Below are 24,478 nucleotides of genomic sequence, written 5' to 3'. Positions count from 1 at the left end.
CACCTAAACACAATGTTTTACCATCCTGATAGTACCATGTTTTAAAGGGTCCATAATCTCCTAAAGTGACCGTCTGGATCTTTTAACCATGTTAGAAAATGACGTAATGTTATGGTCAAATTTATATGGCATTTTTCAACTTCCAATGGGCACTTTGCATCAAGGAACCACACACCTATTCAAACACACATTCACACTCTTGAGTTCTTCTGCTTGGCATATTGAAATGATGTATTCAGTGAGGCGTTCCCTCATCAGGATTTTGCATTAGAATGTGAAGGTTAACACGCGATTGTGATGCAGATACAGTCCAACTAATTCTCATGAGCTCAAAACCAGCTGAATGAAGTGAGAGCCTTGATGTCCAGGAAGTGCTCCTCAGTGTTTCCTTCACCATGGCTCATTAGGATCAAATACACACTCAAATGACCGTTATTCCTCTTGCTGTGTGAGGTGTTTTGTGAAATGATTCAAATTAAAGCCATTATCTCTTCTTTTTTCCTCTGCTCTAAATCATACTTTAGCAAGCAAATAGAAGACAATTAAACAGCTGGTTTCAAAAGTGTTTCAAAAATACTGTACTTTTAATGCACAAAAACACACATGCCACATACACAAAAAGTAAAAAAGCTCAAGTTCCCCTCATAATTAGGAAAATCCAACCGAGAAATTGAAAAGGCAGAACTTGAACTGCACATGCTGTTTTATTCTAATTATTAAACATTGTATATTTTCAAACGTGTAAGAAAGAGCCTTGAGAGTCCCTGTATTCAGTCTGAACACTGTGAGAGCTGATTGGCTGTGCTGGGATACCACCCTGCTTCACTTTTGTGTCTGAAAAAGCTGCTCTGAAGCTGTGCTACTGGCCAAAAACAACACTACATTTAATTAAATAACCAATGCATGTCAATACTTGTGATGTTGCAGAGGATCTGTGAAAGGAATGAGTTAGAAAGGTTTAAATACCTACTTCCTTATTTCACAGTTTGAAAGCTTGAAGTGTGATGAGAAAAGAAATGCTCATTAATCAAGTGTGCAAAAGCAGATTTTTTATAGCATATATAGTGTAGTATAAGAAGTAAAATAGTTCATGATTGAATACTTGTAAAATATGGCCATAGGTAAAAAGCTTTAATAAGTACTTTGTGAATACTGCCAGAGATGTAATCGAGCCCTTATTATGCATATTACTTTGAGTTTTGCATTGGCATGTGGTCACTAAACGTTACAGAGAAAACTTGAATTTGAAATATGAGTGCAGTTTCTGTGTACAGTATGGCAGCAGATAGTGGTGAAATTCCCAGCAGCGTATGGACCAAAGCACTAAAATAAGAGTTGAGGTTAGCCGTGCATGAGGTCTCCACGTCGCCAAAGAAAATAACCCATTGACCACTGAACCAACAGAGCGAAGACATTGTCCTCTCCTCTAAGTATTTTTACTACAAAAGACTATAATATACAGTCCACATATATTCACATACTTAGGAAGTGACTGTGGTTGGGTTTGTAATGATCATTATCCGGGATTGTGTTTCAGTTGAACCAATGGAGAGTTTAAGAGGCTAAATACTGAAGTTAGTGTTGATTCTGAAGTATTCTGAAGTATTCTGAAGTATTCTGAGCTTTTCCAGTTGTTCCATGACTCCTTTGTTTACGTGTGGAACTGTGAATCAGATCTGACGCTGCACTGAGGATCATGACCCAGAACAAAATACACCTACAATTATAATTACTTATATTTACCAAACCAATCAACTACACGACATCTGGAGCGGATTTAATAAAATACAGTACCGTATTTTCCGGACTATAAGTTGCACTTTTTTCATCGTTTTGGCCGGTGTGCGACTTATATTTATATACTTATACTCAGGAGCGACTTATATGTGATATTATTTGTTATTTTCACACTTGCAAGTGCATTTCATACTCCAGTACAACTTATTTCTCTATTATGCATTTTTTGGCTGGTGCGTCTCATAGTCCGGAAAATACGGTAGATGAGGTCACAAAAGAAATTGTGTTTGTTATTTATCTAGTTTGGTGACAATAACCAGTGCTGAGAAGAATAATGTATGTATTTAGTGACAGAATGCCTGATGTAAACACAGATTTTTGTATTGGATTTGTCATATTTGGGCTCCAGGACACTACAGCATACACACCAAACACCACATGCAGAGTTAAATAAACTAAATAACTCAACTTTAACATCTGCTGCAGGGGTCAGGGGTCAGGATGTATATGTGCAGTTTTGTATGATGCGTTGTAGATGAAACAATAAAAGGGTGGTGGACGTGCAGGTGACAGGCGAAAGAGCAAGACGCGCTAAAAGACCAAGCACCAAGCTCCAATTGTGTGCAAAACAACAATAACGCCACGGCAACACCACAGCTGCATAACGCACACATGTTCTGGCTCCGCCTTCTCCACCTCGCTGTGGTTTGACCTCTTTCAGGGGGCACCACGCTCACCTATAATTGTTGCAGTTGTAATGTTTTCATAGTGTGATGTCATCCACAGTGCACAGCCTTATATGGGCATTAGCTTCAGCGCCCACAGCTACGCTAAGCCCTGCTAGCATCGCGGGGTCAGCTGAGGTCAGGAGCACAGGGCTTGCTATTCGAGTGAGGAGTAACATTACAGGGGGTTGAAGAGGTTTCAATTGGTTTCTCCGGGTTTCACTGTAAAAAAGGAACATCTGTGATTTGAATTCTAAAATTTGCATCTTTTTCCAGTAGATTTGACAAGTTTGAATGAATAGTGCATTGGGTAAGACTTTATAATAACTACATTTGTATTAGGCTTAATAAAACATGAACAAAGACTTAATGCCCTTTCATCAATTTTTGTATAGTTATTGGCCTTTAAACCTGATTGGGCATTTCATGTTTAAGAACTTATAAACACTTTATATTTTTCAGGCTCTCATGAGGATTTGTGTTAGCGATCCATCTACTGGCAGCAGTGGGAATTACCACGGAGGAAAAAAAGCTAGTTTGCCTCAACATACTAACGTAAGCAGTTGTATTTAATGTAATTTTGATGGCAGAAATGCTCAGAACGAGTCAGGCGATGATTTATGATCTTAAAATCAGCAAAGATCTCAGCTCCACTTTTTGTGTGTTTTTGTGAGGCTCGGAGGAGGAGAAGACGAGCTCGTAAACTGGATTCATTAAACAAGCTTGAACGACGCTAAATACAACTCCAGATATGCTTTTGATCATAACAGGTTAAAATCTCAGAAAAGTCAATTACGCATAATATGGTGGTTACTAAGTTTGACTCATTCTTTAAAAAAAAAGGTTAATTAGGAGTTAAGTATTTGTTAATATTTTATTAAGGCTAGTTAAGGTGTAGTTATTATAAACTGGAGCTGGCTGATGTAAACAGTACCTTGGCTAATCTGCAACTTCAACCAATCATCCAGTATATTAATTTGGCTAATTAGCTTCATAATTTCTGTTATTATGTAATACAATACATTTCTGACTATTTACATTATTCTTATTAAGGACATTTGTTTGGCAGTGCAGTAATTGCACCTATTTACAGAATCTAAATTATGGGAAAATAATCAGTGAGCCCCATTCAGCGAAACTACTCAACTCAAGATCAGGCAATCATTTTGAATTAACTCTTGTTTTTTTTTTGTGCAGTGAAGTCAAGGTCGATCATAAAGCAGTTAATAATTAGAGGTTACTAAAATATAATGATGCAATGTGAGCCAAAGAACACCTCTGTCAAGTTCACTCTGGCATCGTTCATCTGCTACAGCGTGTTTCAAAGGGGATTTTAAGAGCATTATTACTGTAGCAGAATTGGCAGTAAATTCTGGTGTGAAATGTCTATAAATGGAAGCGTTGCCTGGGAATGGTAATAAAGTTATATTCAATTTCACAAGAAACATATGGTTGGATTTGAAGTCTATTGGCACACTAGAGAGTACAACACGTATTTCACTGGGAATATGATTGTTGGAATTACATGGTCATTTTGTGAATGAAAATTTACCAAAATGTAGTCTCAAGTCATACTTTGAGCTCAAACGTGATTCAGGGACTAAACCAGGAACAAACTAATGAAGTAGTATTAACATAATCATATCTAAGATTTTACTCAAAATATGACTGTAGTTTTGGACCCTAGTTTGGCAATTTAGTGAAGTTTAAAATTGTACTTCCTGGTTAATCATGGGCAGCAGATATGACATGACTTGCCAAACTGTAAACAAGGGCCAAAGCTATTTTGTACAAAAGAGATGACTTCACAAATACAAATATACGACAACACCTTTATTTTGCTAAATGAAACTATCGGAAAAAGATGTTTCTTTGGGTGTACAACCAAACTGTACGTTACGGGCAGATGTATTCATAGAGATACATAAAAAAACAAACAATATAAAATTCATGGGTTTCAGTCATGTGACGTTCCGTTATCACCACCATTTTGAGTACGTCACCACATGCTGTGGACAAAACAGTGCATACCAGATTTATTTGGCATAACTTGCATAAGACAGCCATTGTTTTAGCATCATTTGAAATGTTTCTGGCCTCAGTACACAAGCAGAGTCATTGTGTCACAATTACATTTATGTAAAACGGCAAAAAGGTTGTTCAAAATGTCTAATGCAGAAGATAGGACATTTGACAAGTTTCTGTCCTTATTTAATTTTTGTCTGTAATGAAACATTCTTCAATAACATCTTCATGGGAACAAGCAAGTGACAGATAATTCACCTGGAATATGCAGCTTTAGGACAAAAAGAGCCTCATAACGATCAGCATTTCAGAGCGCTCAGCCTCCAAAAGCCCAGCAGATGGCGCTAGCAGGAGAGGAGCATGTTTTTCATTCTATGGACTCATTAAACCATGGTCATGTTTAAGAAGAGCTTTACATTTGGGGTTAATACATTAATACATTAGAATACATCAGAGAAGTTTATTATCGTGTCTATAATAGTACAGTTGTTTTTTCCCTTCTGCGTTTTATAGTCCACACACCTTCAACGCAGCGTTTTCGAATCACAATCTATCACATTGTCAATCGTTTTGTTGCCAATTGTAATTAAAAAATTATCCACTTCCCACTTTTTCAATCCAGTTCTACAGATGTACAGAAGTAAATCAGGACCAACAAGCTCTAGGACAAGCTGCAAGAACAACGATAAACTGACATTTTCTCAGATATAAGATCACGGTTCTCTCATTGCTCATGTGTTTTTATTTGAAAAAAAACAAACAAAAAACAAACCTTACAATCTGGTTCTACACAAACTCCTTCAGGTGGTACATGGATTGCTCTGTAAGTCATATATTTTCTGAATTTATAATCAGTTTAATCTACAGTTTTGTCATCTCTAGGTTGTTTCAATCCGGTGGTACTTGGAAGACCATATGTTTTTTGGGAGTTTTGTCTTGGTGAGCACCACTGATCTACAAACTATATCTGTGTCTTTTCCCCAATAATATGTCAAATAAATCCCACAATTTCAAGAACACTATTGTCCAGCCCGATATAAATATTTTTAAGGCAATCACAGGAAAGGTTTTTTGTTGTTATTTTTTGCAACGCTCCCTAAACTCAACGGCTGTAAATGGCTAGAACGAGACAAGATTACAGATGAACGTAAACCACACGAAAAGTCAAACACAGCCTACTTCAAAGCAGCACCTACAGACACAGGGGGTTTATGGGTACTTTTAGGCTGGATGTAATCAGCTAAACTCAGTTAACGTGGCTCCACTGCTCACCTTGTCCAAACAGTCTGAGCGCGCCGGGATGTGGACAAATGATGCCTTTTAGATGGCTAAAGGCTCATTCAGGCTCACAATAGTTCACGTTCTAAAGCGGCACTGTGTCGATATTTATATTCTAGAAATACTTAACCAGTGATACATACAATTTTTTGGGATTTTGGAGCTTGGAAATCAGCAGATGCATATTTGTACTTTCCACGTATTTTAGAGGCTACAGTTCACATCACATGCTAATAAAGTATATATTTATTTATTTTTATAATGATTATTCATATTTTTGTGGATTATGTATAATGTACATACAAGTTAGCCACTTGAAATTTAATCTCTAATTTTCAAGAGATCTGTCAACACAATTAAACAGTGACATTTAGTTTTCAATAAAAACTCAGCTGTATCAAGTCCCTCAGTGTAAGCAGGAGTAGGTCTGTACAGATGTTCTTTCCAATCCTGTTAATAATAGTTTGAATTCCTAAAGAGTGACGTTTAGACTGGACACTTCAGGTCCTGGAGCATGTGAAAATGAAAGAAAACGTCTTTTCACCGAGCGTCACACTGAGATCATGATGGTGCTGTCTGCGTGTGAAGTAACACCAAGATGGTCCGAGATGGAGAATGGATTTAAACATAAGTGTGTAGCAGTGGAGAAGTTTACTCATGTTAACAGTGCAATACCTACTTCACGGCCTGATGTGACCCTGAGATATCTGCACTGGGGGAAAGTACATTTGACATTTTCTACATTCGAAAAATTGCCTACAATATCAATACAGCGTAAGAAGAGAGCTTTAAAAATACTACTCAGAGTAAGACAATTCTAAACCATAATTTTACTGTGAAACTTTTAGGACCAATATCACAGTATTGTTCTAAGGCAGATTATCTGTGAAGCAAGGGCGATCTTTTTTATTTTATTTTATTTTCTATTGCGATGCATTTTTGTAAGAGGAAAAAAAGCTGTCTTTCCTGATGTATAACCTTACATTAAATGTTGAAAACTGAGCATTCAAATGGAGATTTTATGGATATATAGTTTTGGGCTAGTAAATATTTCAAAAACATTACATTCATGTATTTCGGACCAACCTGTATAATTTTAAAGCATTTATTGTCAATATATTTAACTTTTACTGTTTCGTTTCAACCTATTCCAGTAATCTAGAAATAAAAAACTTATTTGACAATCTGTTAAAAAAAACAAAAAACGTTTTGAACTGCAAAAACATCATTATAACAGGGAAATTTTGTAGTGTGAAGATGAAAAATGCGTCACACTCTAAAATGTGTTTACATGGTTAAATGTAGCTGTTCCTTTAACCTGATTTCCCTACAGTATTCTCCAAAAGTAAAGCCACATTCGGGCTTGTTTACTTTGGCACACACAGAGACGTTCAACTAAATGCTTAACTAATTGCTGCTAAGCCAAATGTCCTTATTAAAATGCAGACTGCTAAATTAGTTCAAATAATACTTAGGTCTGCAGTGGAGTAATTAAGTGTGTAATTTCATTCTTACCAACAACTGGCTCATAAAACACAAGTTACCCAGGGCTGCGTCAGCATGTATCAGCCATAAACACATGTGGCCCAGCAGCCACTGAAGGGAACATGGAAGAACTGGTGTGATGCAAATGCTGTCATTCTCCTAAATAAACTGTTGACATTTGTACCACTTAAGATAATAGCAAGAACATGTGCTCCTGAAGCGTCAAATCGAGCCTTTTGGGCTTATTACGAGCTTGTTTTAGTGTAAGATCTGGCAACACACAGTGAAATGGTAGACTGCTTTCTGAAGATAATTTGCATGATGAATAAATACAAATTGAAATAAGTGAATTAAGTTTATTTTAAGAATAAACTCCATTTTCGCTAAATAACCTGGACATTAACTTTTAAATACAGTATCTCATTCGTAGTAATCCCTCTTTAATACATGTGTCATTGTGTACAGTTTTAGGGATGCCCGAATGGCAGAGTACGACATAATCATAAAATGAAGCTAATTCAAGTTTGCCATATTAGGACGATGAGTAAATTGCGTCATGTATCTACAGAGATGAACGTGTGAAACTGACCGTGTGCCTGGGGTCAAAGTGACCACAGAGAGCTCAGAGTGAGGCCCGTCTGGAGCCTCATGTCTACAACCACAACAACCACAAGCACCAGGGTCATTTAGACTCATTCACCTACAGAACGACTACAGCAGGGTGGAACATGTGAAGACTAAAGCCCACCACAGCCCCTGCTCTGAGACACCAGGGGCTTAGGCTGGAGGTCAACGTGGTTTGACCCGTCCAAACAGCCACCGTGTCCAATTATGGGTTAGAATTAATCAGTATTAAAATCTGTAAAATCTATAGTTGATTTGAACTCGTTTCCTTTGTATAGGGACAGAGAGAGATGTTTATGAAACGTAAAATCTAAATGTTATATATTGTTTGTTTCTTTTAGGCTAATTAAGGTGTGGTTATTATAGTGGTTATAAAGCAGCCCTTAATATGATAAGATAACTATTATTAATTGTCAGTTTTTTTTTTACAATTGACAAAATTTACAGTTTGACATGTCATAATTGAATCATGACTGATTAAAAAAAAAAAAAAGGTTCAGGACAATGAGAGGTACAAACTCAAAGTGGTCAATAACACTGATTTCCGCCAACACTGCAATAAAAAAAAATCTACATTTATTCACTTAACCAGATAAGAGGTGAGTAATATATCAAATTATTTATAATACTGCCAATATTGTTTTGAAGAAAGGCTAAATTTGAATGTTTAAACAATTAAACACACATTACATTAGATTGCCAAAATATCAGGATACTCCAAAGAATATAAATATTTGTGTAACTAGCCTCTAGTTTCAAACACAACTAAAACAAGACTGAATCAGGACTAAACTAAAGGTTAAACCATAATGAAACATAGACTGAGCCAGAAATACAACAAGACTAAGTAAATATTAATCTAGGATCAGTTTTGGGAAGTAAACAAATGATTTTCGTGGTATTAAGAATACAGTTACTTTTCTCAAGTCAGAGGAATACAGGCTTCAAACTTCAGTGAATTAGTGAGAAAAGTAGAAAACACAGCTCTTCTAGTCAGTGTGTGTGTGATTTTTCCTTCTCTAATTTGTGCTAAAGGTTTTTTTCTTTTCTGATAAAGTGAAACAAACAGCAGTTTTAATCCAATGTTGTGTTTTCAAACTATAAGATAATGCAACTCAATATGAAAGTATTCTTAGTATTCAGAATACAGTACAGTACAGTACTCTTTCCAACACTGGCCGGGACTAATCAAGGAGTAAAACGTGGGCAAACCCGAATAAACTCTTTTCACCCAACAAGCCAGAGGACAGTGAAATAGCGCCCTCTGGTGGCTCTGGGACATGCACGTGAAGGGCCACAGGTTTTCTAAGTATATTTTTGGGGTACTTACCACATGTGTAGATGACGTTGAGGTACTTCCTGGTCCCTGGGTAACATGGCTCTCCAAACTCGTGGGTTGAGGCGTGGACAAGGCAACGTTGTTTCCCCTGGCAACGAGACGTGAGCACCTGCAGAGCCACAGCCGACTGGCAGTCTGCATAGGTTAAGACAAATATAAGGAGGGATGGTTACATAGTGAGTGTTTGAAGTACACAGTATGTGGGTTCAAAATATGACGACTCATAGTACAGAGAGGGATGTGTAATTAATTTTAATCGATGATCAGTTTAAGTCTTTTACACAGAGGTCAACAACCTCTTTTATGTTTTAAATGGCAATGATTGAGATTAAAATAGTGTAATTTTGTATTCGTACAAATATACAATTTTTGGCAGCTTTGTGGGTAAAAATTGTTGAACCAAACATATAATTATTATGAAGCCGTTAAAAATAGTAAAGAATAGAATAAAGCTTCACTAAAGATAAAATAGTAGAATCAGTTGCAACTTGTACAGCAAAAATATTTTAATTGTATTTCTATTAAAACAACTTAACTACTATAAGTAGTTTGTTGGGAAATGGGAGGTTTTGTCTATAGGAGTTTTTCTATTAAGAGTGTTTTTTAAACTTCCTATAATCTGTTATTTGTTATCTGTTATAATCTGTCCTTTTCCTCTGAATCTACCTGCGTTGTATCAATGAAATTTCCCCATGTGTGGACAATAAAGGAATATATTATCTTATCTTATCTTATAAATATAAGATGGGCCCCTGTCCAGGGTGAACCCAAGGCCCAAAGTCACTGTCACCCATGACCCCGAACGGGAACAAGCAGTAGATAATTAATGAATAAATAAATATATAATTGCAACAATTGATTATTTTAATACATTATAATTAGACAGTCATATCACAGTTGACCTGGTTATCTAACTCCAACTAAAATGATTAAAATAAATACAAAACAATATAAATTCATTATTTTTACATTTGAAATTAATTTGTCTGAATGTAACATACATCAGAAATCACACTTTCAAACATTTAAAGGTAAAATTATGATGATGCATTATTTGTATTGTTATTAGCCTTTAAACATGCTTTTTAGTTTAACGAAAGAAATTACATTTGGATCCCTGTCTACTTCCAACGCTTCAAAATGTTTAATTACCCTTCCCCGCCAATAGATGACGCTACTATTCAACTGTTTAAGATACAGTTCATAGAACACACTTCTTGTTTACTTCTTGGTCTCAGCAGCAGTTGTACTGATCATGATCAGAACCAGAACCAGAAAAAGTGTGTTGCCATTGTCATTAAACACAGGTCGCAGACATAGAAACTTGTCTCTGCATTAAGGTGCAATTTATGGACAGCAGAGAAGACTCTCAGAGCTACGTCAGAGCTATGTCAGAGCTACGTCAGAGCTGCATCAGTTGTCAAAGAAACTTCAGAGAATCCTCTCTTCTCCTGTGAATGGAGCTAAATGTTACTCCAGGTATATTTTTGATGAAGGAACAATGTTAGAACAAGGTTAAAAGCTCAAAAAAGCCAATTTTGCATAAACTGTTCCCTTTTAAGCTTAAAGATGCACTATGTGACTTTTTTGGTGGAGGGTCGACTACCTGCTTGTCTCCATGGTGATGTTAATGCTTTCCCAGTAATGTTACATGTAAAGATAAATGTAAAAACAGTCTCATGGTCTGGGGTCCTTGATTTACTGATGTATCACTTTCCAGTCACATGACACAGTTGACTCAGTGATGACAAAAATACATCAAATTAACCCTTTCATGCTCAGAGCATTTACACAGAGTGAGTTTGACAGACACGCTGCACTTCACTCTCACACTGCATTAGTCACTGCACTGTACTACACCTCCACAGTGGATGGGTGTGAGGGGCCCCACAGAGACAGCCTCAGGGGCCCATTGTCACAGGGACACCTGACCCAAGCAAACAGGAAGCATGGAAGATCAGGTACGTAAGCCATACATCAGAGTCCTGAAGACGCTGTCAAACCCGCCTCACCAAATCTAACATCTGTGGACAGCAAACTGCCTCTCGTGTCAAAATGTTATAGTCAAATTATCAAATGACTTATTTTGATTTGTCAATGAGTGAATTAATGATTACAATGCATTATCCACAGCCAAAATATTACCAGAGGTTGGTATGTGGCATATTTCAGCACCAGAAGGACGTGGAATAGCGTGAGTGAAAATATTTTCAAAACACAATGACGTTTTGTGGATTATAACTTGATGACTTGTTACCGGTGGGGAAAGTGTTAGAGTGCCACAGACTACATGTGTAAATACTCAAATCCAGGTATGTTTATGATGAGGAAAAATCTCAATATAATAATTTCAGCCGAACACATGAACTGGAAGTTAGTAGACACACAGTGATTAAATGATAAAAGAACATGTATAATGCTGAATTGACTTTCCTTCATCAAAAACATCCCTGGAGTTCTATAAAGCTTCATTCTTGCACGTTTGAGTAATGTTTACAAGGTCGTCTTCTATGAGCATCAAAAATCCCAATTTACAATAGGAAGAGATCCAGAAGTCTCCTGTGCCATTTTAAAGTCCATAAATCATCGCCAGACTTGTTCTGAGCATTGAGTACATCAAACTGACATTACAACAGTGAGCTTGTGTTAGCATGTCTGTCATGTTACTGAAGAGCAGCTTTTGTTTTCCCCCATGGTTCATATTCACTGCTGCCTGTAGATGCTGTGCTAACACTAAATCTAAGAATGGGGAGTTATTCTGATGGAACATACTGTTGGTTAAGGATGAGATACACTTTATTGTCCTCTGCATTTGCTTTGTGGTTCTTAAGTGATCAGACATTGGCTCCACTCTCCAAAACAACACTCACACTGAGGCCTTTGAAAATAGACACTGGCCCTGACACTATGTTATGCGCTGCTATAAAGGTTGACCTCACACTCGCTGAAATGAATGATGGGACGGGGTCAAAGGTTAAATGTCTGCAGTCAGGACTTGAGTGAGGCCAATTCACCGGCCGTGCAAAGTGTCAACACAGGGCCTGCTCAGAACGGTGAAAATACCAGGAATATTGGACTTCAGAAGAACGGATCCAAAGAGGGAAAGTGTTTAGGGCTGTTAGTCGACTACAGACATGTCCTGCTGATCAAATGAGCCACTAAATGGAGTCTGGAATCTTTATGATTTGACCTTGCATCTGACCCAAACTTCTATCAATCTATAATTTTTTTAGTACACACATTAAACAATAAAAGTACTGGGACTGCAGAATAAATCTAAATCTTGTATATTTACATGTAACTTACCCAAGCAAGTCAGTTTAACACTTTAAACATACATTTAACAAAATAAATGTGTTTTATTTTCAGAGCAAGACACAAGACATGTTTTTATGTCTTGGTTTTTGGTTAGTTTACTCTCTCAACATAATATTATTCACTTTCACCTGGAAGCCACAAAGCTGTCCAATCTGCACCTAAAATAGTTTATTATTTAATTCAATCAACATGCAACCATAGATTTGTATGATCTGTAACTTCAAAGTCCTTTTTCACACAATGAATTAAGAGAAGAAAGGCTCGACTAGCTTTAGGCCAAAGGAGAATTACTGCGGAAATCATAAAATGTGTTCAAACCACAAACAGCTGGAACCAAACCAGCGCAGAGTCATAAAGAGCTGCGGTTATGATTCTGCAGAATGAACAGGTGCAGGGTTTGGACGGGGGCTGCACCATATGCCACAATCACAAATGGAAGAGTCACATTAATATAATTTAAGTAACATCATATCCTCTGAGTAACGCATGGGATTCCTGGATTAGTTTGCAGTTCATATTTCAGTCTTATCTCAAATGTTAATGCTCCTGGAAGTGTTTAAAAAATGCAGGTAAACTTTCAATTTACACTTACATTTTGTTACCCTAATTAGTTACACCACAAACTGGACAGAAATCAATAAACTACTCTGGTGATGACTGAACTTTAGATTCTGATCCGTGCAGCCTCCTCTTGCCTTCTCCCACTGCTACATTGTTCATTTTCTACATTTCTGTTGGTAAAATCTACAATTGGAAAACCCCTCCGATGTTTTTAGGCTTTACAAAAATAATTGACGGTGCACTTCTTACACTTCATTGTCTCTGTAAGGCAATTTGTCCTCTGCATTTGACTGGAGCGACCTGTCAGGAGCAGTGGGTGCCGCCGTGAACAACCAGAGCAGCACTTTAGGGGAAAAACCATCGATCCAGAGAAACAAACTCCGACATGGGGAGAACATGGAATCACACTTGAAGCCTTCGCTGTACGGCAGGAACCACTCGAATTCCACGTATGCGTTTAAATGTTGCTCCAGGACACCAGTAAATCTGTAAAGTAATGCAGTCTGAAGGTACTTACCAATTGAGGGTGCTCTCCTGTGGTGGATGGGACACTCCAGCGCCCCCTGCTGAGTGCGTCCGAACATGGCGGAGTAGACAGCGATCTGCATTCCTCTCTTACAGCTCAGCCTCATCTTCTCCTCCTCACACACCACCTTGGACTTGTACTCATCTGAGGACACACCCACACAAGGGTAAAAAAGTACCAATACAATCAACAGTTTATAATAGAAGAAAAAACACATACAAATACACTAAAAACATATACAATAGGCTCCTCCCTCTGGGGCCAGGACTCACCAGGAAAAGAGATTCTGAATCTCAGTGGGAATTCCCGGGTTGAATAAAAAAGGTCAATAAATAAATAAATACATAAAGACTTTATTCTCTGAACTGGACATACGTTTTAAGAGTGAATATTTTTAACCACTCATCCAATTAGCTTCTTTAGGTCAGTTCTGCTCTCCTCTGGTCAGGCGTATGAGCCCCTGTATCCCATAGTGCACAGTAGTGATGGGCTGAACGATTTGAGGCACTGACACATATCAGGCTCACTTGTGTCGAGCCGCGTCACTCTGTGTGTTTTAAAAAAGTCACGTGAACAACACATTTGTGACTGACCGTGGATAAACCAAGTAAATTTTACTGTGTCATTTGGTGTCGCTCGTGTCAGAAGCGGCTCAAGTCTGTGCCTGTGTCCCTGTTTGCTTTGTGGGTCATTGGTGATAAAGATTTGTCGGTCCTTCTTTGAGGTATAATTGTGATCTTTCACAAGAACTGCAAGGCATATTTTACTATCATTTTTACAATCATTTCAAGTCAATGTATCACTTATATTACGGCCTACGCCATTTGCTTTAATGGCTAAGATTGAGTTCCCTTCTCACTAAATTATCTCTTATTTGTTGATGCTCAGAAAACATTCTGATTGAGTGTTGTGTGTCTGCAGAAGAGGCCAAAGACCTTTTTCAGACCACCAGATGGCGAAATAGAGTGCACCAAAACACACACCATAACTGTCATCTACCCATCACTAAGGCATAGTCCTTTTTGAAGTGCAATGGTTTATGCCCTAAAAATATTAGTATGGCAAATGTAAGTTTTTCCCACACTTGATTAAATTTAAATAATTAACTTTAAAACATGATTTACTGTTCATATAAATGTGCTGCTTGTTAACAAGGGTCTAGTGTCTGCATGTAAATATAGTGTTTGATTTGTCCATCATTTAGTTAGTCACTCCGGTTTAGTTATTAGTTTATTATTAGAGCTATTCTTTACGTTCCTATTCTCTATTTGTAACCTGATCTCCAGCTATAGTCCAGCCAATCACGTCCTCTTACTCTCCACCAATCATAGTTCAGCACCTGACGGGACTTCTGTGCGTTTAGCAAAGTTGTTGTGTTGTTTTCCCCCTTCGTATGGCACGGTGCCTCCGTCTGCTTCCCGTTCCTCGTGTGCTTTTCCTGTGTGTTTGGTCCTTGAGAATGTGAGTTTAATCCTCCTAATGCTTCGTCTTTGTCTGTTTTAACTGTGCTACTATTAGTCATTACCTGTAGTTAGTTTGTCTTATTTATCCGGCTCCATCTCGGCAGTGTAATCTGCGCCGACGATGCGTTCACGGCCCATAGGCCAGCATCACTCCGCAGCACGCTGGCGCTAGTAGTGATGCGTTCAAGGACGATCGGAATTTATAGTTTTTGGCGAGAAAATGGCTGGAGATCATTGCTCTGTTGTGTTGTTGTGAATGTTGCTGCTTATATACTGTTTATTTCCCATTTGAACTTGTTTTAACGTTGCAAACTATTCACACCTTTACTGTCTGTATATTCTATGTTTATCTGTCTATATTCATTGAATTATTGTGTTTTAATATCCACTATTCACTGTACTTCTGTATTGTAGAAACCAAACATCAAACCACACATCTAACCCCGAACCTCAAGCTAATAAAGAGTGATAAGCAAAGCTGACGTCCTCCTTTGTTCTGGCCGGACAACCTGGGAAGATTAGGGAAATATATATCCAGTAATTATACAGTCCTTCAGAGGTCGCAAGATTGGGTCTCCTTCCCAACGCCTCATTTACATGGTCCTTCGAGCCGGATTTCCTCAGTTTTCCCAGTCCAACCATGGCTCACCCTCGTCCTCGTCGTGATGTCCATCAGCCTCGCTATCTCGACGACTTCCTCGTATCACTCCCAAGACGTCAGCTTGATCACTCCAACGAGGGAGCAGCTCCTCATCCTTCTGCCCAAATCTACTCTCCCGCTCCAGAGAGTGCTCCACAGAACCTCAGCTCAGAAGCAGTCCTGTCAGCGCTTCAGGAGATGAGAGAGGAGAACAACCAGCTCAGGAGAGACATGCAGAATCTGTTCAGCTCTCTTTCCCAGAGACCTGCTCCTCCACCTCAGCCTCAAAGACAGCCTGATCAGCTTGATGTCAGCGCTGTATCATTTGTGCCAACTCATCCTCCAGAGAACACTTCCACTCCTTACTACTACTCCAGAGAACCAATGGATGTCCATCTACCGCCGTGGCCTGAATCATCACCTCCTCCATTAGATGGTCCGCTGCCTCCACCCCCTCCTCCGGCAACAGACCATCCAGCTCCCGCTCCTCTGTTTCCTCCAATGTACGTCGACCCCTCGTATAATTCAGGTCTGCAGTCCACTCCACAGTATGTTCAGCCATACACCCCCGCTCATGTCCCTCCTTTGACCGAGACCACGTACAGAGGGCCGAAGCCACATATTCCCCCTTTCACCGAAGATGATCCTCGTCAGTTTGCTCGCCTCAAAATCGCACTGGACAATATCTTGCCCCGGGATGCCACAGAGCGATTCAAATACCAGATATTAGTCGATCATCTCAAACATGAAGATGCCCTCCTCGTAGCTGACTCCTATAGCAATAGCTCAACTCCTTATTCCAAAACAATGGCATCACTCACTGAGATGTATGGACAGCCTCACAAACTAGCTCTGCAGCGCATTAACGAGGTTCTTGCAGAGCCTTCCTTAAGGAGTGGTGACAGCAGAGGGTTCCGTCACTTTGGCCTGAAAGTCAGAGCACTTGTCGGCATGTTGGAGCAGTTAGGAAGAGAGGGGCGGACAGAGTTAGAATGTGGGTCACACACATCACGTCTACTATCCAAGCTGCCACATGAACTGAGGACACAGTTCAAACGCTTCATTGACCCCATTCGTAAGCCCATACCCACATTGCTGGACTTTTCAGACTGGTTGGAATGTGAGGTGCGTGTTCAGGATGAAGATGTACCATCTTATTACTCACACTCACCTCGGGACGACCTCCACAAAGCTACCAAGCCCAATTTACAGAGACCTACTGTTCGCCCCACCACAGTCCTGTTTGGCTCTGACCCTGCTTCCAAGTTCATTAAGCCTTCATCACCAGTTAGACCTCAACTCCCCACGTCATCAGAACAACCCCAGAAATACTGCCCCTATTGCAATGATAACATGCATTATTTCAATCAATGTTCTGAGTTCAAGAAATTCACCCCTGGGCAAAGAGCAGCCTGGATCAAGACGGAGAGGCGTTGCTGGAGATGTGGCCGGAACCACTTAGCTGCCCAATGCTACCTCAAAGCTAAGTGCCACCAATGCAGTCAAACTCACCTTGACATTCTGCATGAGGTCAACTCTCCATCAACAGTGAAGACAGAGCGACCAGCTCCAGAGCCTGGGCAGCCCGTCACTTATTATCTAGATCCAGATCGGAGAAGCAGCAGTGTTCTGCTGAAGATGGTTAAGGTCATCCTCCACAATGGCCAGCACAGCCTGGAGACTTATGCTATTCTTGACGACGGCTCCGAACGCACAATCATCCTACACAGTGCGGCCCAAATACTGCACCTCCAGGGACAGAGAGAAGATCTGGCACTGAAAACAATCCGTCAAGATCTAACAACAGTTTCAGGCAATTCGGTGTCCTTCTGCATATCCTCCCCCGTCCATCGCCAGAAGCGCTTCCGCATTCACAGAGCCTTCACTGCCCCAGAACTCGGCCTCTCGAAACATTCTTATCCAGTTGAGGCCCTCCAGAAATCATATCGCCACCTCAGGGGTCTCCCACTCCATTCCTTCAGCAATGCTCAGCCACTCCTCCTCATAGGCTCAGACTACCCTCACCTCCTCACACCAGTTGAGCCTGTTCACTTAGGACCACCAGGTGGTCCCGCAGCCCTCAAGACACGTCTTGGATGGACTCTACAAGGTCCTGCAAAGGTTCTGCGTCACCAGCCCTCTACCCCTCAGCGTCACAGCCGCCGTAGTAATGGACCCCCCTTCCTACATGAGAGTGACTCCTCCTGGCCCCCCTGTCCAGACCTCTCCTGTCCTGATGACCCCGTTGAGCTGCGTAAGGCCAAGTTTTGTGGCCTCATCACTTCGTCCCCTCCTACATGTTTGCCTGACGCTAGCCAGTTCAATAATTTCAAAGAGCTGCTAGACGCTACAGTCCGGGCATGTCACGGGGCGGCCACCGACCACAAGGCCACAGCTGGCGAATTCAGACAAGCTGAACTGTCACTCCTCAGACAGGTGCAGAGTGACTGCTTTCCCGGTGAGTTTGCCCTCATCTCCTCCCAACAGACTATCCCGTCCAGCAGTAGACTCCTCACTTTGGCCCCAGAATATGATCCGGAGACTCACCTAATCAGAGTTGGAGGTAGACTACGACGCTGTGACTCCCTCAACACAGAAACATTACATCCCATCGTTCTCGACCCTCATCATCCCATCACAAAGCTGATCATCGCAGACTATGACAGCAAGCTCGCCCATCCAGGTCCAGAGAGAGTTTTCGCCGAGCTACGCAGAAGGTTCTGGATCCTACGTGGCAGAGAGGCAGTGCGCAAGCATCAGCATCACTGTGCAGACTGTCGTAAGTGGCGTGGCCAACCCATTATCCCCAAAATGGCAGATCTCCGGCTGCCCATCTTACGATTACGCCAGCAAGTGGAGAGCATCGTCAACTCCAAGCCCCTCGGTTACACCTCCTCGGATGTAGCAGATCTAGATCCCATCACTCCCAATCTGCTGCTCATGGGGCGGCCGGACCCCCCCACTCCTCAAGCTGTTTCTCCAGCTACGGAGGTCCTCAGCCGGCGTAGATGGAGACACTGCCAAGCTCCTTTGGACCAATTCTGGATCCACTTCATCAGGAACTACTTACCATCCCTTCAAAGCCGCTCCAAGTGGCAACAGGACGTTGAAGACATCTCTGTTGGTGATATTGTCCTTATCGTTGACCAGCAGCGTCCACGTGCCCGGTGGCTCATTGGCAGTGTCACAATTGTTCTCCCTGGACATGATGGCAGGATTCGTACTTGTCATGTCCAGGTCAAAGACAAATCCTATACTAGACCAGTTGCCAAGCTCATCAGGCTCCCATCTCTTCCTCATGACTCAAACTGACTTTATTCAACTTTGCTTCTCAAAGTTGGGGGCGGCTGTTAACAAGGGTCTAGTGTCTGCATGTAAATATAGTGTTTGATTTGTCCATCATTTAGTTAGTCACTCCGGTTTAGTTATTAGTTTATTATTAGAGCTATTCTTTACGTTCCTATTCTCTATTTGTAACCTGATCTCCAGCTATAGTCCAGCCAATCACGTCCTCTTACTCTCCACCAATCATAGTTCAGCACCTGACGGGACTTCTGTGCGTTTAGCAAAGTTGTTGTGTTGTTTTCCCCCTTCGTATGGCACGGTGCCTCCGTCTGCTTCCCGTTCCTCGTGTGCTTTTCCTGTGTGTTTGGTCCTTGAGAATGTGAGTTTAATCCTCCTAATGCTTCGTCTTTGTCTGTTTTAACTGTGCTACTATTAGTCATTACCTGTAGTTAGTTTGTCTTATTTATCCGGCTCCATCTCGGCAGTGTAATCTGCGCCGACGATGCGTTCACGGCCCATAGGCCAGCATCACTCCGCAGCACGCTGGCGCTAGTAGTGATGCGTTCAAGGACGATCGGAATTTATAGTTTTTGGCGAGAAAATGGCTGGAGATCATTGCTCTGTTGTGTTGTTGTGAATGTTGCTGCTTATATACTGTTTATTTCCCATTTGAACTTGTTTTAACGTTGCAAACTATTCACACCTTTACTGTCTGTATATTCTATGTTTATCTGTCTATATTCATTGAATTATTGTGTTTTAATATCCACTATTCACTGTACTTCTGTATTGTAGAAACCAAACATCAAACCACACATCTAACCCCGAACCTCAAGCAAATAAAGAGTGATAAGCAAAGCTGACGTCCTCCTTTGTTCTGGCCGGACAACCTGGGAAGATTAGGGAAATATATATCCAGTAATTATACAGTCCTTCAGAGGTCGCAAGATTGGGTCTCCTTCCCAACGCCTCATTTACACTGCTTTTTCCCTGTGTTCTGGAACATTGGAGTATTGGAACATGAATAAGCATCATGAAGCAGACCCAGACAGCACTGTCTACCCCGGAGGTGTACAAACTATGGCCCCAGGGCCTATTGCAGGCCTAAGACCAATTTTTTGGCTCTCAGACTTGCTTATGAATTGGCGCAATGTCCAAAAGTAGTACTTTTTACTGTTTGGGGCCATCTCCAAATGCGGCTCCCGGACAACCCTGGTCTACAAGGTGTAAAATGGTTGTAAGGTTGTAAAATTAACCCCTGTTCCGCTCTCGGGAAACAGACCTTTCAGGCTCAGTGATTGGATGAGCTAAAGTGGTTCTACGTGAGAGCCGCTCCAGTCGACCGCATCGTGGCAGCTCCTGGTAAAGATGGCACACCTGCGTAATACACATGGAGGAGGTTCTGAGCGCTGCTCACAGGCGTGCACAGGCCTTTAATCAGTGAAGTTGTGATCTGGACTCCCCCGGTCACCCCCGGTCACCCCCGGCCCGACAGACACAGACAGAACAGAGAGTGGACAGGGACTTACTGGGTCTGCACTTGTACCACACGATGAGGTACTTGCTCCTCCCGGGACATTGGTCTGTGCCAAACACTCGACTCTGGACCAGCACCTGACAACTCCTCCTGTCCTGGCACTCATCCAGCATTTTCTACAGGGAGAGAGGGAGAGAGGGAGGGAGGGAGAGGGAGAGAGGGAGGGAGGGAGAGGGAGAGAGGGAGGGAGGGAGAGGGAGAGAGTGAGGGAGGGGAGGGAGGGAGAGAGGAAGGGAGGAAGAGAGGGAGAGAGGAAGAGAGGAAGGGAGGAAGAGAGGGAGAGAGGAAGAGAGGAAGAGAGGGAGAGGAAGAGAAGGAGAGAGGGAGGACGAGAGGAAGAGAGGGAGAGAGGAAGACAGGGAGAGAGGAAGAGAGGGAGAGAGGAAGAGAAGGAGAGAGGGAGGAAGAGAGGAAGAAAGGGAGAGAGGGAGAGAGGAAGAGAGGGAGAGAGGATGAGAGGGAGAGAGGAAGAGAGGGAGAAAGGGAGAGAGGAAGAGAGGGAGGGAGGAAGGGAGAGAGGAGGAGAGGGAGGAAGAGAGGGAGAGAGGAAGAGAGGGAGGGAGAGAGGAGGAGAGGGAGGGAGGGAGGGAGGAAGAGAGAAAGAGAGAAAGAGAGGGAGAGAGACAATGAGTGAAGCACCTAACACCACTTCAAACAGCACTCTTAGGCCATGAGGACCAGAGCAGAGAGAGGGAGGATGAGGGAGGTTCTTTCTGGGACCTTTTTATCTGAAGTTTCAGCATATTTACAGTCGTATGACCAGATCAACTTTTAAATATTCACCAGAATACAGGATACTGGTAGAAGGTTCCACAATATCGCATCAAGCTCCATCTCCATGTTGACAAGCAGTTAGCAAGTTGCAAGTCAGATCTGAGTTGAGCCTCATAAAGTCAGATTTACTTGATATATTTTTAAACGTGATCCGTCTGCAGCACATTATATGATGTGTGTGATTTCATAAATGCATGATAATCTATCCTTAAACACACTCAATTCATTCTCACAAACATTTCTCGTGCTCACGATATTCAGAGTCAGACTGTATCAAAGTTTATCATCACAGCCACACCAACAAATCCATCTTAAGTGGCTGTCGGATACATTTATTATTTATTTGTTTAATTATTATTATTTATTTATTTATTCATTACTTTTCAGAACATAAAACAAGAAAAACAACCGGGCAGGATTAAAGAGAAACAAAATAAGCAAAACATAAAATTAGAAAATAAGGAAGGCGTGGCATCCAAAGAAAAGGTCAAAGCACATCAAGAGTCATTAAAAGTCCAATTTAGTCCATTGTCTGTCAAATTTGCAGTGCTTTTTTAAAATATGTTTCATCCTTTTTTTATGCTGGCCCCTTCATAGCTGCCAGAAGGACACAAAGATATCCATCCTTTGTGTCCATGGCAGAGGTTTTGGGGCCCAAACTGAGTGGGATGGAGGTGTCGATAATAGTCCTCATTGCCTTGTTAATTTCTGTCCAATATTTTTGTGCAAAAGGACACTCCCAGAACACATGATAATGGTTTGTCTCCTGGCAACCACAAGCAATCCAACTTCATTCAGCGTTTCCCTGGGAATAATGAGAGCTTAGACATAGAGTTTGAAAAAAACAGTCCCATTTTTCCAACATAATTCTTTACAAACATGTGATGTCGTGCCTCTCCAACAAGACACATTTTCCCATTCTTCTTCTGTCAATACAAAATTGACCTCTTTCCCATTTATTAGTTGAGTGGCTGTCCAGTTTATTGATGCATTTATGTAATTTACATGTTGTTCCCCTTGAAAGTTCTGATCGATATGGCGTTATAAATATGTCAGTCAGAGGGTTAAAATGTGTGTTGCTTTGTCTCCATTACAAATCTCGTAAAAAAAAGTTTATACCTTTTGTAATCCAGCCCTTAAATCTCAGGTCAGTGCTTTCTCAGCATCCACACTTATTATTACAGCCTTGTTTGGATGTTTTTGTGAATGCTTCATTATGTGTACAGTCTTGCATTTGTCATTTGTTAATAAATCTTTTTTATTGCTTTGCACGTTTACAAAAGACCGTTAAGAATGTTGGCAAAAACATCGTGAACAAAACTTTTCCCGTGTAAAAATGACACATGCATATTAGATTTAAGAATATATCCATTGCAACTTCTGTAATAAGGTGTAGTAGATTTACTTTAACTGAGTACGACCCTCCTCGAAAAGTTTGTGATGTGAATAAAAGTGAAAAGAGAAACTGTGTGGAGAAGATTTTCAGAGATAATTTCCTTCATATTGTTTAATTTGGTGGAAAATTAAGTGACAAAGTGTTACATAATCATAATTTGTCAGAAATGTCACTGTGGCCCAAACAGCTTAACACGTGTGTTTAACCCAACAGCAAGTCACACGTTTTTACTTCGCTTTCAAATGTAAACATTTTGTAAACATGTGATTTAATGTCCATGTGCCTCTGTAACAAACAGACACTTAAAAGTACAAATAGCACATTTGAATAGCACGATTTTTTAAGTATTTATCAAGTAATTTTTCCTTTTTCCATTTGATCCAAGGCCCAGTGGCACTTTAGCTGCTGGTCTCACTGGAGTCACATTTATCTATTTTAACAAATGGTGTGCAGGATTTATCTGTTAAAGAATATTTTAAATGTTGAGGTGTGTGTTCCTGTCTTTGAAGTGTTTAAGTGAATTGTGTTTAAACTATTGAATATTACTCACCTTCTGTTCTTGTGTGCAGGGGGCAAAGAAGTCCCCTGTGAAACAAGCGCTCCTCTTAAAGTTCTGGACTGGACCAAGACGAGAGGAAAATGTACAGGGGGAGCAGGTGTTTGAATGGTTTATGTGTTTCAATTCTATTTCGTCTTTTTAGGGTCTTTATGTATATCATTTGAGGTTTTAGGAGAATTATATAAATGCTAAGGAATCAATCATAAATTAAATCATTGAGGATGATTTTCTAAGTTATAGAAAAAGAACTGTTTTCACACAGGTATTACATTTTTTTGTCTTGTATTTTTAAATGTATGCATAAATGTTTGTACTTATACTTCAATCTTCTCGCAAATGTTAATGCTCCTTGATGTGATTAAAATGAGCAGCGTGAATCAAATACAAAAATACATACAATTACAAACCTAATCCTAGCCACAAATTGTGTTTATTCCAAAAACAATCACAATTATTCTTTATTCCAATTGGCTCAGTCCTTGTCCGTGGCGTTACCTGCAGTGCGGTGGACATGGAGCAGAGCTGCTCATCCTCCTGCTGGGTAGAGTACCCCAGCAGGGCCTGGTAGGAGGGGGGGCAGTGGTGAGGGTCAGAGGGGCCCCTTTGACCATAGAAGGCGGACTGGACCGTGATGGTGGTGCGGGGGGGACAGCTGATCGACAGCAGGCTGCCGTCACACGCCTTCTCTGTGTAGTTGCGCAGTACTTTGGACAGATATCCTACAAGAGAGAGAGAAAATACAAAGAATATAACTGAGGGATCTAACTTATCCAATACTTATTCCAATATGGGCTTTGTTCAGCCGATACCAATATCCTATAGTTGTCTCGCTGTTTTAGTACATACACACTTTGTAGCAGGGTCAACAAATTAAATACATTTGTTTTAAGGTTCCCAATAGATATATATTGTTTTAAGATACTGTTATAATTAGCAGTGTTTATGTTGATTGTACAAAACCATAACCACCACTTTTCTTCTATTTCTTTTGTATTACAATATAAGGAGCAGCAACAGTAAAAATATAAAAACACAAATTCAAACAACTCAAAACCAGAAGGAAAAACTCAGGTTGTTTTTGGACTGCCAAAGTCAGGTCGATGTAAAGGAGCTTTGGCTCTGAGAACGGTGCAATTGTCCCAGTGTGAACATTAACTTGCCAGTCTCAGTCTGGAACACATTAAACGGCACTCTGAGACCACCTGG

The 24,478-nt window shown here is 40.7% G+C and overlaps 1 protein-coding gene and 1 long non-coding RNA gene across 2 annotated transcripts in view; both read right to left on the bottom strand.

Annotated features, from left to right (window-relative positions):
- Nucleotides 1–24,478, bottom strand: part of LOC140361090 (protein eva-1 homolog A) — a 94,051-nt gene that overhangs the window by 36,545 nt on the left and 33,028 nt on the right. The window contains exons 2-5 of the mRNA XM_072446710.1: nt 23,768–23,991; nt 20,536–20,659; nt 13,610–13,762; nt 9,205–9,348 (exon numbers count right to left, since the gene is read on the bottom strand). Coding sequence (XP_072302811.1) covers nt 9,205–9,348; nt 13,610–13,762; nt 20,536–20,659; nt 23,768–23,991 — 645 coding nt within the window. The remainder of the gene's footprint in view (nt 1–9,204; nt 9,349–13,609; nt 13,763–20,535; nt 20,660–23,767; nt 23,992–24,478) is intronic.
- On the bottom strand, nt 15,808–16,773 carry LOC140365418 (uncharacterized). The gene is made up of 2 exons (XR_011927825.1): nt 16,426–16,773; nt 15,808–16,379 (listed from the first exon to the last, which is right to left on the bottom strand). It is a non-coding gene; the product is annotated as an uncharacterized lncRNA (long non-coding RNA).

Source organism: Eucyclogobius newberryi, unplaced genomic scaffold, assembly GCF_026437365.1.
Source record: "Eucyclogobius newberryi isolate DKJ021-1_F unplaced genomic scaffold, fEucNew1.0.hap1 SCAF_1, whole genome shotgun sequence".
In the NCBI taxonomy this organism is placed as follows: Eukaryota; Metazoa; Chordata; class Actinopteri; order Gobiiformes; family Gobiidae; genus Eucyclogobius; species Eucyclogobius newberryi.
This window is presented reverse-complemented; position numbering and strand designations above follow the sequence as displayed.